Below are 12,775 nucleotides of genomic sequence, written 5' to 3'. Positions count from 1 at the left end.
TCTCCGCCGTGTACATTCCGGGCGTGGACAATTGGCAGGCCGACTATCTCAGTCGCCAGTCGGTGGACCCGGGAGAATGGATGCTACATCCGGAGGTGTTTCACCAGCTCTGCCTTCGCTGGGGGTTCCCGGCCGTGGATCTCCTGGCGTCTCGCCTCAATCGGCGGGTCGATCGGTTCGGGGCCAGGATCCTTGGACGGATGCGGTGGCGCCGTGGGATTGCTACGGTCTGATTTACGCGTTCCCTCCACTGTATCTGTTGTCGCGTCTTCTTTGCAGGGTCGCGGTGGAAGGTGAGGAGGGCGTGGTACGCAGATGTGGTTCGGTTAGTGGCGGACGTCCCCGGGCGCCTGCCGCTCCGTCCAGATCTTCTATCTCAGGGTCCGGTGTTCCATCCGTCTTTACCGTCGTTGGCTTTGACGGCGTGGCTGTTGAGAGCCAGGTGTTGAGGGATCGTGGTCTCTCGGATGCGGTTATTTCTACGATGTTGCGGGCTCGCAAGCCTGTGTCCCGACGGATTTACTATCGAACTTGGAAGGCTTATTTTGCCTGGTGTGAGTCGGTAGGATTTCCGCCTCGTTTGTTTTCAGTTGCCAGGATCCTCGCCTTTTTACAGCGGGGTGTGGATCAGGGTTTGGCCTTGAGTACGATCAAGGGCCAGATTTCGGCCTTGGCGGTCCTTTTTCAACGGCCGATAGCTTCCAACGCTTTCGTTCGCACTTTTGTGCAGGGGGTTACACGTATCGTTCCCCCTGTTCGCTCCCCGTTGCCGCCGTGGGATTTGAATCTGGTGCTCTCAGTGTTGCAGGAATCTCCCTTTGAGCCTCTGCGGGACATTCCGATTCTGACTCTCTCTCAAAAAGTGGCCTTTTTGGTGGCGGTCACCTCGATCCGCAGGGTTTCGGAATTGGCGGCTCTCTCTTGCTCGTCCCCGTTGCTGGTCCTGCATCGGGACAAGGTGGTTCTGCGGCCTCGGCCGTCTTTCTTGCCGAAGGTGGTTTCGGCTTTCCATCTCAATGAGGACATTGTCCTGCCTTCCTTGTGTCCGAAGCCTGTCCACAGGAAGGAGAGGGCACTGCACTGTCTGGACGTGGTCCGCGCCATCCGGGTTTACCTGAGTGCTACGGCTGCGTTTCGGGAATCGGATTCCCTGTTTGTCGTTGCAGATGGCCCTCGGAAGGGCCAGGCTGCCTCGTCGGCCACCATCTCTCGATGGATTCGCGACACGGTCTCTCAGGCGTATGCTATTAAGGGGCGTGAGCCTCCTTTTTCTGTTACGGCCCATTCTACAAGGGCTGTTAGGGCATCTTGGGCTTTTCGTCATGGTGCCTCCGTTTCTCAGGTCTGTAAGGCCGCGGCTTGGTCTTCTGTCCACAGCTTTGTCAAGTTTTATAAGGTGGATGTTTTGGCGTCTGCGGATGCTGGTTTGGGGCGCAAAGTGTTGCGGGCGGCCGTTTGAGGGGATTTTTTTGTTTCGTTGGGTTTGTTGTTTCTGTTGACCCACCCCTCTTTTTTGGTACTGCTCTGTGACGTCCCTACAGTACATGATCTCCGATCTGTTCCCTGTGTCCTTCAATGAACGGGAGAGAAAATAGGATTTTGGTACTCACCATAAAATCCTTTTCTCTTCGTTCATTGAGGGACACAGGGCCCGCCCCTCTGTGTGGGTGTGTACTCCTTTACTGCTTGTTACTAACTGGAGACTTGTCAGCAGGTGGGGGGTTTGGCCACCAGCAGGGGCCGCCCCTAGGCTGTAATTGGTCTTTAGTTTTGTGCCTAGCGTCCTTCTCCTGCAGGTGGCGATATTACCTACAGTACATGATCTCCGATCTGTTACCTGTGTCCTTCAATGAACAGAGAGAAAAGGATTTTACTTAGAGTATCCAAAATCCTATTTTTTCTTCATACGATTCGAGTGCTATTGACTCTTAATGGTACAGGTGTTGTAATTCATATTGCAGTTTCACATGCATTTAAAATGCCAAAATGTCCTGCAGACACAACAGGAATTGAGAGTAAATCCCTCAAGGAGAGGAGAAACCACCTTTTAGGTGTCACAAAAAGAGTTGTCCCCATTCAGCGATTTCCCCTTACCTCCTGTTCCAATGACAGCTGTAAAATGGAGGCTTTTCTGTCAGTTTCTGCCCCAATGATGATGGTCACCAAAGCAAATAGGGTGTATCTCTCCAGCAGGTTCACAGACAACAATAAAACCTGATCAGGTTTAAACCCTTCCCTATGTAACTGTGTCCCCATTGCACCTATGTAAAAGAATAAGAACAAATAAATCTAACTGGGATTTCTCACTGCTGAAGCCTCTACAGGATCTATAGCGTGTCAGCAGGGGCGTCTGACATTCACCTAAAATGGTTTAAATGTTAAGTGTTAGATTTTGTAACCTGAGCTTTTCTAGTTTCATCCAACCGCCATGCCCATTATGAACAGGTATGAATCTACCTGTTGGGTTTTTTAATTTACAGAAAATGTAGCAAGAGTGTTAAGACTCCTGTTGTAAAGAGTGGCACCCCACCTCGAGATTGGGCAGGGCCAGGAACATTAGTGAAGGCATCTCACTGCAAATATTTACTGTATTATCTTTCCCTATCCTGCTTGGCATCATCCCATAGCTGTCTCTTTTTTTCTGATTCTGGCCTTCTACTTTGCAGGGCTAATTTGGTAATACAGTGTGAAAATTGGTGGAATTTGGCGAAGCAGTTTGCGCGGAGGAGTCCTCCCCTTCACTTCCTGTCCAGCTCTGTGCAGAGGACGCTCATGAAAGCTCTGGTACTGGGAGGATTTGCTCACATGGACTCGGAAACCAAACAACAGTACTGGACCGAGGTGAGAGGGCATAGCAGGTAGTGTGTAAGTGTCAGGGCACATAATATGTGTGCATCTCCTTGGTAAAGAACATATTACTGCAGGAAACTACAAGACAAATTTCTATTTCTGATTGCGATGTACATCTTTGCATTGCAGCAGACTGCATCACTAAAAAAGCACAAATCTTTCACTCCCACCTTCCCACACCAATTTGTTTTTCATTATAAAGATTTGTGCAGCGTGAGCCTAAATGAAATGCTTGCACATACCTTTTATTATCTTCTCGGGCACACTGGGATACATGAATCCCCCTTACTCACCCCTCATACAACTCTCCCCATTTATTTTTTTACTTGCCTTTTGAACACTGAGGGGCAGCCCATGAGGTATGGAACATAACTCTGCATGATCAAATAAATTTGTAAAAAAGCACCTGGATTTCCATTTTCTTGCTGGAAGTAAACAAAGAATATTTATATGCCCTTTCCATGTTTACCTAGCTGAAAGAATGAAGAGTTATTTTTGTGATTTTTATTTTTATAGTTCTGAACACAAGAAAGCAAACATTCCCCTTGAATGTTTACAGTTGCTTTTGAAAATCATTTGGAATTATGAAGGACACAAAAACAAAATGTTACGAACATAAAAGAAACTCTAGACTCACAGAACAGAAGGAAAAAAAGCTTTATGCACATTATAAATAAAACTAAAATGTTGCTAAAAGATGACATTGTATAGAAATACTGCCTATAAGCCGGAGAAACTGACCGCATATTGTTTGTCTAACAGGTGCTCCAACCTCTTCAACAGAGGTTTTTGAATGTGATAAATCAAGAAAACTTCCAGCAGATTTGCCAAGAAGAGGAGGTGAAGCAGGAGATCACAGCCACGCTGGAGGCCCTGTGTGGCATTGCAGAGGCCACTCAAATTGACAATGTTGCAATCCTCTTCAATTTCCTTATGGACTTTTTAACTAACTGTATTGGGCTAATGGAAGTCTACAAGAATACCCCAGAGACTGTGAACCTAATTATAGAAGTTTTTGTAGAAGTTGCACATAAACAGATTTGTTACCTTGGAGAGGTAAGTGAAATGAAATCACATTAAAGCAGCTTTCCAGCCAGGCTGCCTTCTGGATCCCTCAGGGGTGCCTTGACATATTTACACAGCAAAATCCCTTTCCAGTAGATGGGCCAGCCGCCAGCACCTTGAAAACAAATTACGCTAATCCAGGGAGAGTGGGATTCATTCATAAGATCTGTGTGAAGGGCAGTTTGTGATGTGAAAGAGGGACTCTTTTTGTGTTCTGCAAAGGGTCAGCCTTAAAATCCATACCAGACCCCTTTATCTCAGGTAAGGGTGCAGTATGGATTTTGTAGGGACCATGTGTCATTTTTTTACATTTACATTTTAGACTGAGGTGCCTTGAGATTTTTTCATACTTTTAAAGTGACTGAAAAAGATGGAGAAACACGTATTAAGGCATGTGCAACTCTTGTAATATGTGCAGTCTACACACCTTGTGCATTGGATCTGTGCATACCTATGGAACATGACTGCTTTTGTTCACATTAAACCTGATTAGATGGCCTGCCGATAAAGCAGTATCAACATACTGCTGAGGTAACCACTCTGACTTTTCTTCCTGTCAGCTAGCATCCTTTTTTAGATTCGGTACACTGTTTAATTTAAAACCCTGCTATCTTAGCTGTAACACTTTCTCATTCTAAATGAGAAATATATGTGTTGCAATGAGCGTCTCTATTAATATACTCTTCTTACCTCCTGTCCCAGTGCTGGATGACAGAAATTGAGGATAAAACCCACTCTGTCCAAAGCTAAAATCCTAATCCCAGTCAAAATATTTTATTTTGTTTTGGATAAGAGTGGACAAGAATTAGAGCCTCAACCATGATTTTGATGAACAGGAGATTTACCCTCACTTCTGCCAGGAAAGACACAAAAACACATTATAGTAGAGTTTTTTTGCTCAGTCTGATTTTATTGGATTTTAAGCAGAAATAAACAGCGTTTACAGAACAATAAAATTGAAGGGCTGGGGGGGGTGGGGGGATCACAAGGCATTATGCAGTAGATCAGATCTTTGCCATGGGTCACTCATCTGTGAAAGGAAAGTCAAGTGCTTGCCTTTTATCAGGGGGAAGCTCCATCTCCACCAGGTTATATAAAGTAGAATAGTAGTCACTAAATGTTTTGAAAGAAGAAGATATAAGTTCATCTCAGGCGTTTTTAATGGAAGTGATGCAAATATGGGTAGTGTGGGGATGGAACCTCCACATTTATTACCGTCTTGGTAAACATTAACAGAGCTGCTTTCCTTTTAATTTTAATGAGCCTAGTCATAGAGCTGGAGCAGAGAAGCTCTAGTTGCAGAGATTTCAGGTAGAATGTCCAACAACTGAGACCGTTTATGTAAGGTTCCTTAAGTAGTGTGTTTATAGGATGACAAGAGGAGAAGATAATTTGAGAGAAATGACTCTTTCTGAGCCAGGACCAAACTAGTTTTGTGCAGCTTAACTGCATTAATAGCTAGTGTGCATGTTGCATCTAAATGTCTGGTTATTTCTCACTAAACATATTTTCTAATCTTCCTCCAGTCCAAAGCCATGAATCTCTATGAAGCATGCCTGACTCTGCTTCAGGTGTATTCCAAGAACAATCTGGGTAGGAAACGCATTGACGTTACTGCAGAGGAGGATCAGTACCAGGATCTCTTGCTCATAATGGAACTTCTTACCAATTTGTTGTCAAAGGAGTTTATAGACTTTAGTGACACAGGTATGTTCTGTAGGCTATTGGGCTTTTTTTTTTAAATAGGGGCAGGTTTATTTTAAGATATGTTTTATCTTACCAGTTATACAAGCCTTGCTGTCCGAGCTCTGTATTTTTTGTGTGCATGTTGGTGAAGCTTCATCTGGAAAGTCTTTTGACAAGGAACACTCTTCACTGAACAAGTGAATTGAATTAACTGTTCTGGGAATGATTATAGAAAAGAAAATCCGATCATATTGAACATGCAGAGCTAGAACCCTTCACTATAAAATGTTTGGGGATAAAATGCCCATTGCTTCATTCTTTCACTGTTTTAGATGAAGTTTTTCGACCACACGAGCAGGGACAAGCAACTAACCGACCGGTTTCAGCGGCAGATGTAGTTTTATACGGGGTCAACATTGTGCTGCCATTAATGTCACAAGATCTGCTAAAGGTTTGTCTTTTATTCGTAGCTGGTTTTAGATGTGTGCCTTCCTTACCTTTCATTTGTGAATTGAATAGGTGATTGTAACACTTATTTAATTTTCTTTTTCCTCCTAGTTTCCATCACTTTGCAATCAGTACTACAAGCTAATTACATTTATATGTGAGATTTTTCCTGAGAAGATTCCACAACTCCCTGAAGACCTATTCAAGAGCCTGATGTATTCTTTAGAGCTTGGGATGACTTCGTATCCTTTCCATTTGAACCTTAAGGAACTGTAGTGGCTCCTATTGATGAAATGCACTTATTTAGAAGGCATGCACTTATTAAAGAGACCCTGAGAAATTTACTAAAACTGGAGCAGACACATTCTGCTCCAGGAGCTGTGCATAGCAACCAATCAGCTTCTTTCATCAGCTTGTTCAGTTAAGATTTGAAGATGAAGCCTAAAGAAGCTGATTTGTCATGCACAGCAGCTCCAGATTCTGTTTGCTCCAGTCTTGGTTCATTCCCCTCAATAAGTATTGTACTGCCTTTACACATCAATGACAGCTGATCGAATTACCTTTTAGAGAAGAAGGGTGAAGCTTTGTTATGCATGTTGGTGTTAAAAACTATGTCTGAAAATTCCTCTTTCAGTGTTGTAATTAAAACGTAAGGATTATCACTGATATTGTCTGTTGAACAAGATACTTTTAGCCTGATTTCTTTACACAAACTCTAATGCTCTGGCCTGAGTAAGCTATATTGCTGAGAACTAAAGTGCACCAAGGTGAGCCTCTGTCTGCATTCTGTAGATTAAAGCGCACCGCCAGACTTTTCCCACCCCCTCATGGTGTGAATGCCGCCCAGTCCTGGAGTACTGTTAGCCCAGCCTGCATGAAAATGCGTCCCCTGGGGGCATGTACATTGACAGGCTGGGCTCACAGGACTGCTGGCACAGGACCAACGAGGAAGCTGATGACAGAGCTGGAATGCATGTAGGGAAAGTAGATCTTTTAATTATTTGGGGGGCTAATTATTTTTTTTAATTAACTGGAGTTCCACTTTAATATTCCCCTGCATAATGCATCATGCTGAGAATAGGGTAATCTATGTCCTCTCTTTGAAAGCTAGCAGCTGACACTGTACACAGCTGTCATACTGGACCGTCACTGACAATATGTAACCAATCAGAGTGGTTGCCAATAATGTGATCACATGAAAGCTGGAGGCTTTATTCACAGAGTAAGCCTTCAGCCTGATAATAACAGTGCGCAATGTAATACTATTAAAATAGGTTTCCACCCTAGTAGTTTTCAATTGAATTAATCCTCTACCTCCTGCAGCTGAATCTGTCCAGGGTATGGTTCTTAGCACTATTAAGGGCAAGGTTTCTGCCCTTTCCTCCATGTTTCAGAGACTTTTGGCCTCACGTCCTGAGCAAGGCCTTTGTACAGGGGGATCTCCCATGTAGCTTCCCCTATTAGTTCCCCTATGACTCTTTTGGGATCTGAATCTGGTTTTCCATGTGCTTTGGAAGCTGTCATTTAAACCCTTTGGAGGCATTGCTATCTCTGCTCTCACCCCCAGGTTGTATTCAATGTAGCCATCTCCTCTGCAAGATGACTGTCTGAATTATTGTCCTGCAGGGAATCATTTCCGGTTTTCCATTTTCTTCATACCTAGGGTAGTTTCTGTCCTTCGCCTCGACCAGGGTTTGGTTCTTCTATCCCTCTGCCCAGCCCTATTGTCTGTATGTGGTTTGAGCTGCGAGTCCATCTCTCAGCCAAGCCTTTCAGAAAGACTGATTTTCTTTTGTCAACCCGTATAGTCCGCGTTAGTGTGTACCAGCTTTTTTTTATTCTACCATCTCTAGGCAATTTAGACTTTCATTCAAGCTTGTGGTCACACGGATAAGGTTCCATTCTTTCCTGTCAAGGAGCAATCTACTTGGTCTTTGAGTGCTCCTTGGGCTTTTACTCATGATGCATATACACATCTTGTTCCATAAATTCCATCCTGGTAGGAGGAGGGGTTTATCCTGGGCTGGTCTACAGGTTTTTTTTTTTCTACAAATGTACTATCCTTCTGTAGGCATCAGAATAACACAAAGGTGAAAGACTTCCTGTGCCCTCCAAGAAAAGGATTTTAGGGTGAGTACAAAAAGATCTGTTTCAGTGCTTTACGTGGTCAGCGCTAGATGGGGAGACAGGGAAACTGCAGAATTAGCAAAAGGGACTACAGGGACAAGATATACAGAAGGTCATTGACTGTTTACTATTAAAGGATAGAATGAATGCAATGTCACTTATAAGGTTTATGTACACTTTAACTCTACGTAAATAAGGATGAGCTCAGAAGTGTCCCAACTCTGCCTGGAAGCATTAACCCCATTGGCTGAGCAGTGTGCAAAGGCCCAGGACACAGACTCTCCACTGCTGGTAGCAACACGGCACTTTCTAAAGGTGAGATCTGATGATTTATTTTCATTACAAAATAAAAGGCAGATGCTTACCCGTTCCCTCTTTTTTTCAGCTGGTCTTTGACATGCTTGTTTTGCAAAAACACAATACGGAAATGACTACGGCAGCAGGAGAAGCATTTTACACATTGGTGTGCTTGAACCAGGTATGTATGTCTGCACACCATTTGATACTTTTTTTCTGTGGAATAAAACACAACAGACCTCATAACATAAAGGCAATCTGTCTGATGAAACCATGTTTAACCCTTTCTCGGAGATAAAGCATAGTTAGCTGTAGTTACTTTGTTTTTTGGGAGGTTTTTTAATACAGCATACAACAACAATCAGATGTTTCAGATACATCTGTGCATTGTGCGATAAAACTCACTTTCACTGTGGTGTGTTAAAAATGAATGGCAACAGGGCACGTATGGTGGTAATGCAGGGTAAAGGTGTGAATCCATCATTACACTACTACATTGGCGTGCACTTAACATGAAAAAAATATCAAATGGTAGGTCCACTTTATATAGTACCTTTTTATTATTTGCAGAGCTTTATAGAGGACATTGGACCATTAACATTGCTTGATAGCATTTACTCTTGACACTATTCGTTATCTGATGAGTGGCCTTGTGTCTTGAAATGTTACCATGCTTGCCTGTTTGCCACTACAGTTCCACATTAAACTATTAAGCTTTAGTTGCAATTTGGGGTATGCGGGAGCCTGGAGCACCTGGAGGAAACCCACATAAATATAAAGAATATAGAGTCCTTTACATAATAAGGTGAATGCTGCTGATGTTAATTGTGAATGTGCATACAATGCCATCCATCATTTACAGCCATGGATGGCATATTATGAACTGTCACAATTAGAAATACATGCTTTGTAAATAAATGGCTGTTTTCTCGTTCATCCCGGTGTGTGCGCAAGCGCAGATGGTGAGGTCGGCGAATTTGACTGGGTCGGCATTCTCCACAGAACAACGTAACAAATTTTTAGGCTGCGCTTCAACTGTAAGCATAAGTTAAAGGAGAACTATGTGCTTTTCACTCACCTCATAGTTCTAGCCGACCTGTGACAATGAGACTGTCACAGGTCGGCTCAGTAGATCGGGAAGTGAGCGAACACATACCGGCGTTCGCTCACCTCTCGATCCTGTCACGGCTCTCTGCCGTGACGGGAGGGGCTGGATTCCCCCCTCCCCGCTCCGATCCGCCAGCGCTGACTGGCAGAACGGATGGGGGAGGGGGTGGGTACAGCTGGCTCTGCCTCCTAGATAGGCAGAGCCAGCTGTCAGTCACGCAGCTGGGCGGATCCCTGCATAATTGTCGGGATCCGCCTCAGCTGTGGCATCTGCTCGCGGTATACTGCATACCGATTAATCGAACTTAATAATCGGCTAACTAATCGATTTTGAAAATAATCGTTAGCTGCAGCTCTAGTTTACTATGTAGGACATGGACTTGAAGTGAAAGACAAACAAAAGCTTAAATCCATCAAACGGGACAGAAAATCAAAACTAAGTCATATTAATGCTTGCAACAGACTTCACCATGTCTTTTTTATTTTGCACATTGTTCCACTTTAGTAGCTATTTTATTATTGGTATATTTGTGCAACCTCAATGTTAAAAATAACATGTTCAATGCTTATAAACTCTGGTGTTTATAGACAAGGTAGAAATGAGTTGCTCTTTTGTAAAGGCCCCAGCAAGAAATATCTTCTGTAAATGTTTCCAGTTCTATCCTATGGGGTTCGCTTCTATTTTGGCTTCTTGGACCGTTAAACTTCATGGAGTTTGGCTTACAAAAGTTGGAGGATTTTTTCCACTTGTGTTAATGGGACTTAAATAGTCTGCATAGCTTTGTGCTGATGGAAAAGTGAGCAGACAGCGATAGTGTTCATCTAAATCAGACCACTAAACGCAGCTACAGATATGTTTCTATATTTGCTTAGTAGCATTTAACCCAGTAACCTGCTGCCCTTTTATCATATCCAGTTCTGCAACGGTGTGAAGCTTCTTAAGGAGGAGCTCCAGCCAACGGAAACCAATCTCTGAACTATTTATATTTTTGCTATTTAAGGAACTTGGCAAATGAGATATATTTAGAAAGTCCTCTCGGGTTATTCTCAAGGAAAACTATCTTGCCTTTGGCTTTATTTTAATGAATTTTTTTAAACTGGATTTTTTTTTTTTTGTAAAAAAATGTTTTCTCTGAAATATTTCATACGAGTTGCACACCCATGTCACTGGTGGCATACAGTAAACATGCAACCAGTTTAGCTCTAATTGAAACGTCACATGACCCCCTCTAAACAGGAGTTGGGGGGTGAGAGACATCTCGAAATCCTTTCAGTTTTGTCTATGCTTGAGCTTTTGAGATGTGTTGGCAGACTTTTTGACCTGAGCAGTTGAGGGCCACTCGGAGCTCCACCTACTGGCTGAAAATGTAAAGATGACATTATTTTGCGATATTTCTTATTTGGCAAAATGCTGAAAAAAAAGGAAAGCAAAAGAGCAAAACACTATGCATTCCATTTGAAAAGGCCAACTCCCTTTAAAATATTAGCTTTACATAAAATGAATCGATCCTAATTCAGTGCACCTCTTTCTGTTATAAAGCCAAAGATACAAACTTGGCTATATCCCCATAAAGATATATAATTCTAACACCCACACTTTGGTTTCTGCATAATCAAGTGCATTCATTGTGTGTGATTAAAACAGCGCAGGTTACCCTCCAAGCAATACATCAAATCATTACAAAATCCTACAGTGATACTACAGTGACCAAAGCAGCCACTTTGGCTACAGGAGGAACATTGGATATGTATCAATAATCTTCAATAATCTTCTATTTGTAAGGTCTATATTCTGGTGAGTGCCTGACTACAGGGGGATTGGTGGAGGTGTTTGTATGGCAAATTAGGGAAGAGGATTCAATTGAAAGGTCCATGGTTTTACATACTGTTAGCTGCACAGATCGTGCATGGACTTTTTTTATAGTTACTGTGTAATTAGCATTGTAATAATTAGGATTTTGTGATTTGTTTTGAGGTATGAATTTTATGTATTGGAGTGCAGCTAGCACTGTTTCATACATACACACGGGGCTCCATTAGATACATTTAACGTCGGTGACGATGGTTTCACTAGGCAAGAAGTGAGGGGAAAATCTGCAATTGAGACACAGATGGCAACCAAAAGCAGAATGGGAGTTCTAGCCTTCCCCCTACTCTGCAAAAATATATTTTTATATTTCTGTCAATGACCCTGCAGCAAATTATCCTCACTTCCTGTCTAGTGAAACTTGTAACCATACAGTAAATTATGGGAAATCTCTGTAATGAGTCCAAGATAGCAGTCAAAACTTAACTAACCCTTCTCCACTCTACCCAAAACTTAGAAAGGCTTTGGTTGGACATGACGCATACCTTTTACCATTGTTCATCTTTAGCTTTTTCTGGTACTTGTATATGAAGTTCCCCATAGATGCAGAAAGTTGGACACATTCTTGCTTTGCACAATAAATTGATCTTGCCTCTCTCATTCCTGTTTTTCTTTGCCCCTGTAGGCAGAGTATGCCGAGTTAGTTGAAACACTATTATCTAGCCAGCAGGATCCTGTCATCTACCAGCGGTTAGCTGATGCCTTCAACAAGCTTACAGCAAGCAGCACTCCTCCCACCCTGGACCGAAAACAGAAGATGTCCTTCCTGAAGAGCTTAGAAGAGTTCATGGCCAACGTGGGGGGGCTCCTCTGTGTTAAATGAGAAGCAGAACTCAAATTGTTCTCTACAAATGCACTGAAATTGCTGATGTTGGTCTGACTCCCTCCTGACCTGTCCCCATATGCATCTCTGGGTGTTTTCAAAAACATTATTTAAGTGTAATGAGGGAGGGGGGCTTAAAGATGCATCAGCTATATGACTATACACGCAGCACAGTGTTGTGCTTAAACGGATGAATGGGTAGACTTATTTTTCTAAAAGGAATTTCCATATGCCTGCAAACAGATAATGGGCACAATTATTCTTTGCAGTGCCTTTCCTCTCCCAACATGGTCAGAAGTGTGCTTTGCCTGATGAATGATTTTTAGATAACTTTTTTTTTTTCTTTTTTAAAGGAAAAAAGTTAGATTGAATGTGCAATTGACACAAACATAAATTGGTGTCTAAATGCAACTTTTCCTACCCTACCGCTCCTGTATTTCCCCCCCCCCTCTGTCCTTGCTCTCTTCCCCATTTTTCCCCCCTGCCTCTAAACGGATACACCAAAT

The 12,775-nt window shown here is 42.9% G+C and overlaps 1 protein-coding gene across 1 annotated transcript in view; it reads left to right on the top strand.

Moving 5' to 3' along the window:
* XPO4 (exportin 4) overlaps positions 1-12,697 on the top strand; it is a 104,619-nt gene extending 91,922 nt beyond the window's left edge. The window contains exons 16-23 of the mRNA XM_018572013.1: positions 2,667-2,841; positions 3,613-3,906; positions 5,442-5,622; positions 5,934-6,052; positions 6,160-6,290; positions 8,373-8,490; positions 8,561-8,653; positions 12,072-12,697. Coding sequence (XP_018427515.1) covers positions 2,667-2,841; positions 3,613-3,906; positions 5,442-5,622; positions 5,934-6,052; positions 6,160-6,290; positions 8,373-8,490; positions 8,561-8,653; positions 12,072-12,269 — 1,309 coding nt within the window. The 3' untranslated portion in view covers positions 12,270-12,697. The remainder of the gene's footprint in view (positions 1-2,666; positions 2,842-3,612; positions 3,907-5,441; positions 5,623-5,933; positions 6,053-6,159; positions 6,291-8,372; positions 8,491-8,560; positions 8,654-12,071) is intronic.
* Positions 12,698-12,775: the final 78 nt, after the last annotated feature.

The sequence above is a fragment of the Nanorana parkeri genome, unplaced genomic scaffold, assembly GCF_000935625.1.
Source record: "Nanorana parkeri isolate BGI_ZX_2015 unplaced genomic scaffold, ASM93562v1 scaffold1901, whole genome shotgun sequence".
Taxonomy (NCBI): domain Eukaryota; kingdom Metazoa; phylum Chordata; class Amphibia; order Anura; family Dicroglossidae; genus Nanorana; species Nanorana parkeri.
Note: the sequence above shows the minus strand (reverse complement) of the source record. Positions and strands in the feature narration are given on the sequence as shown.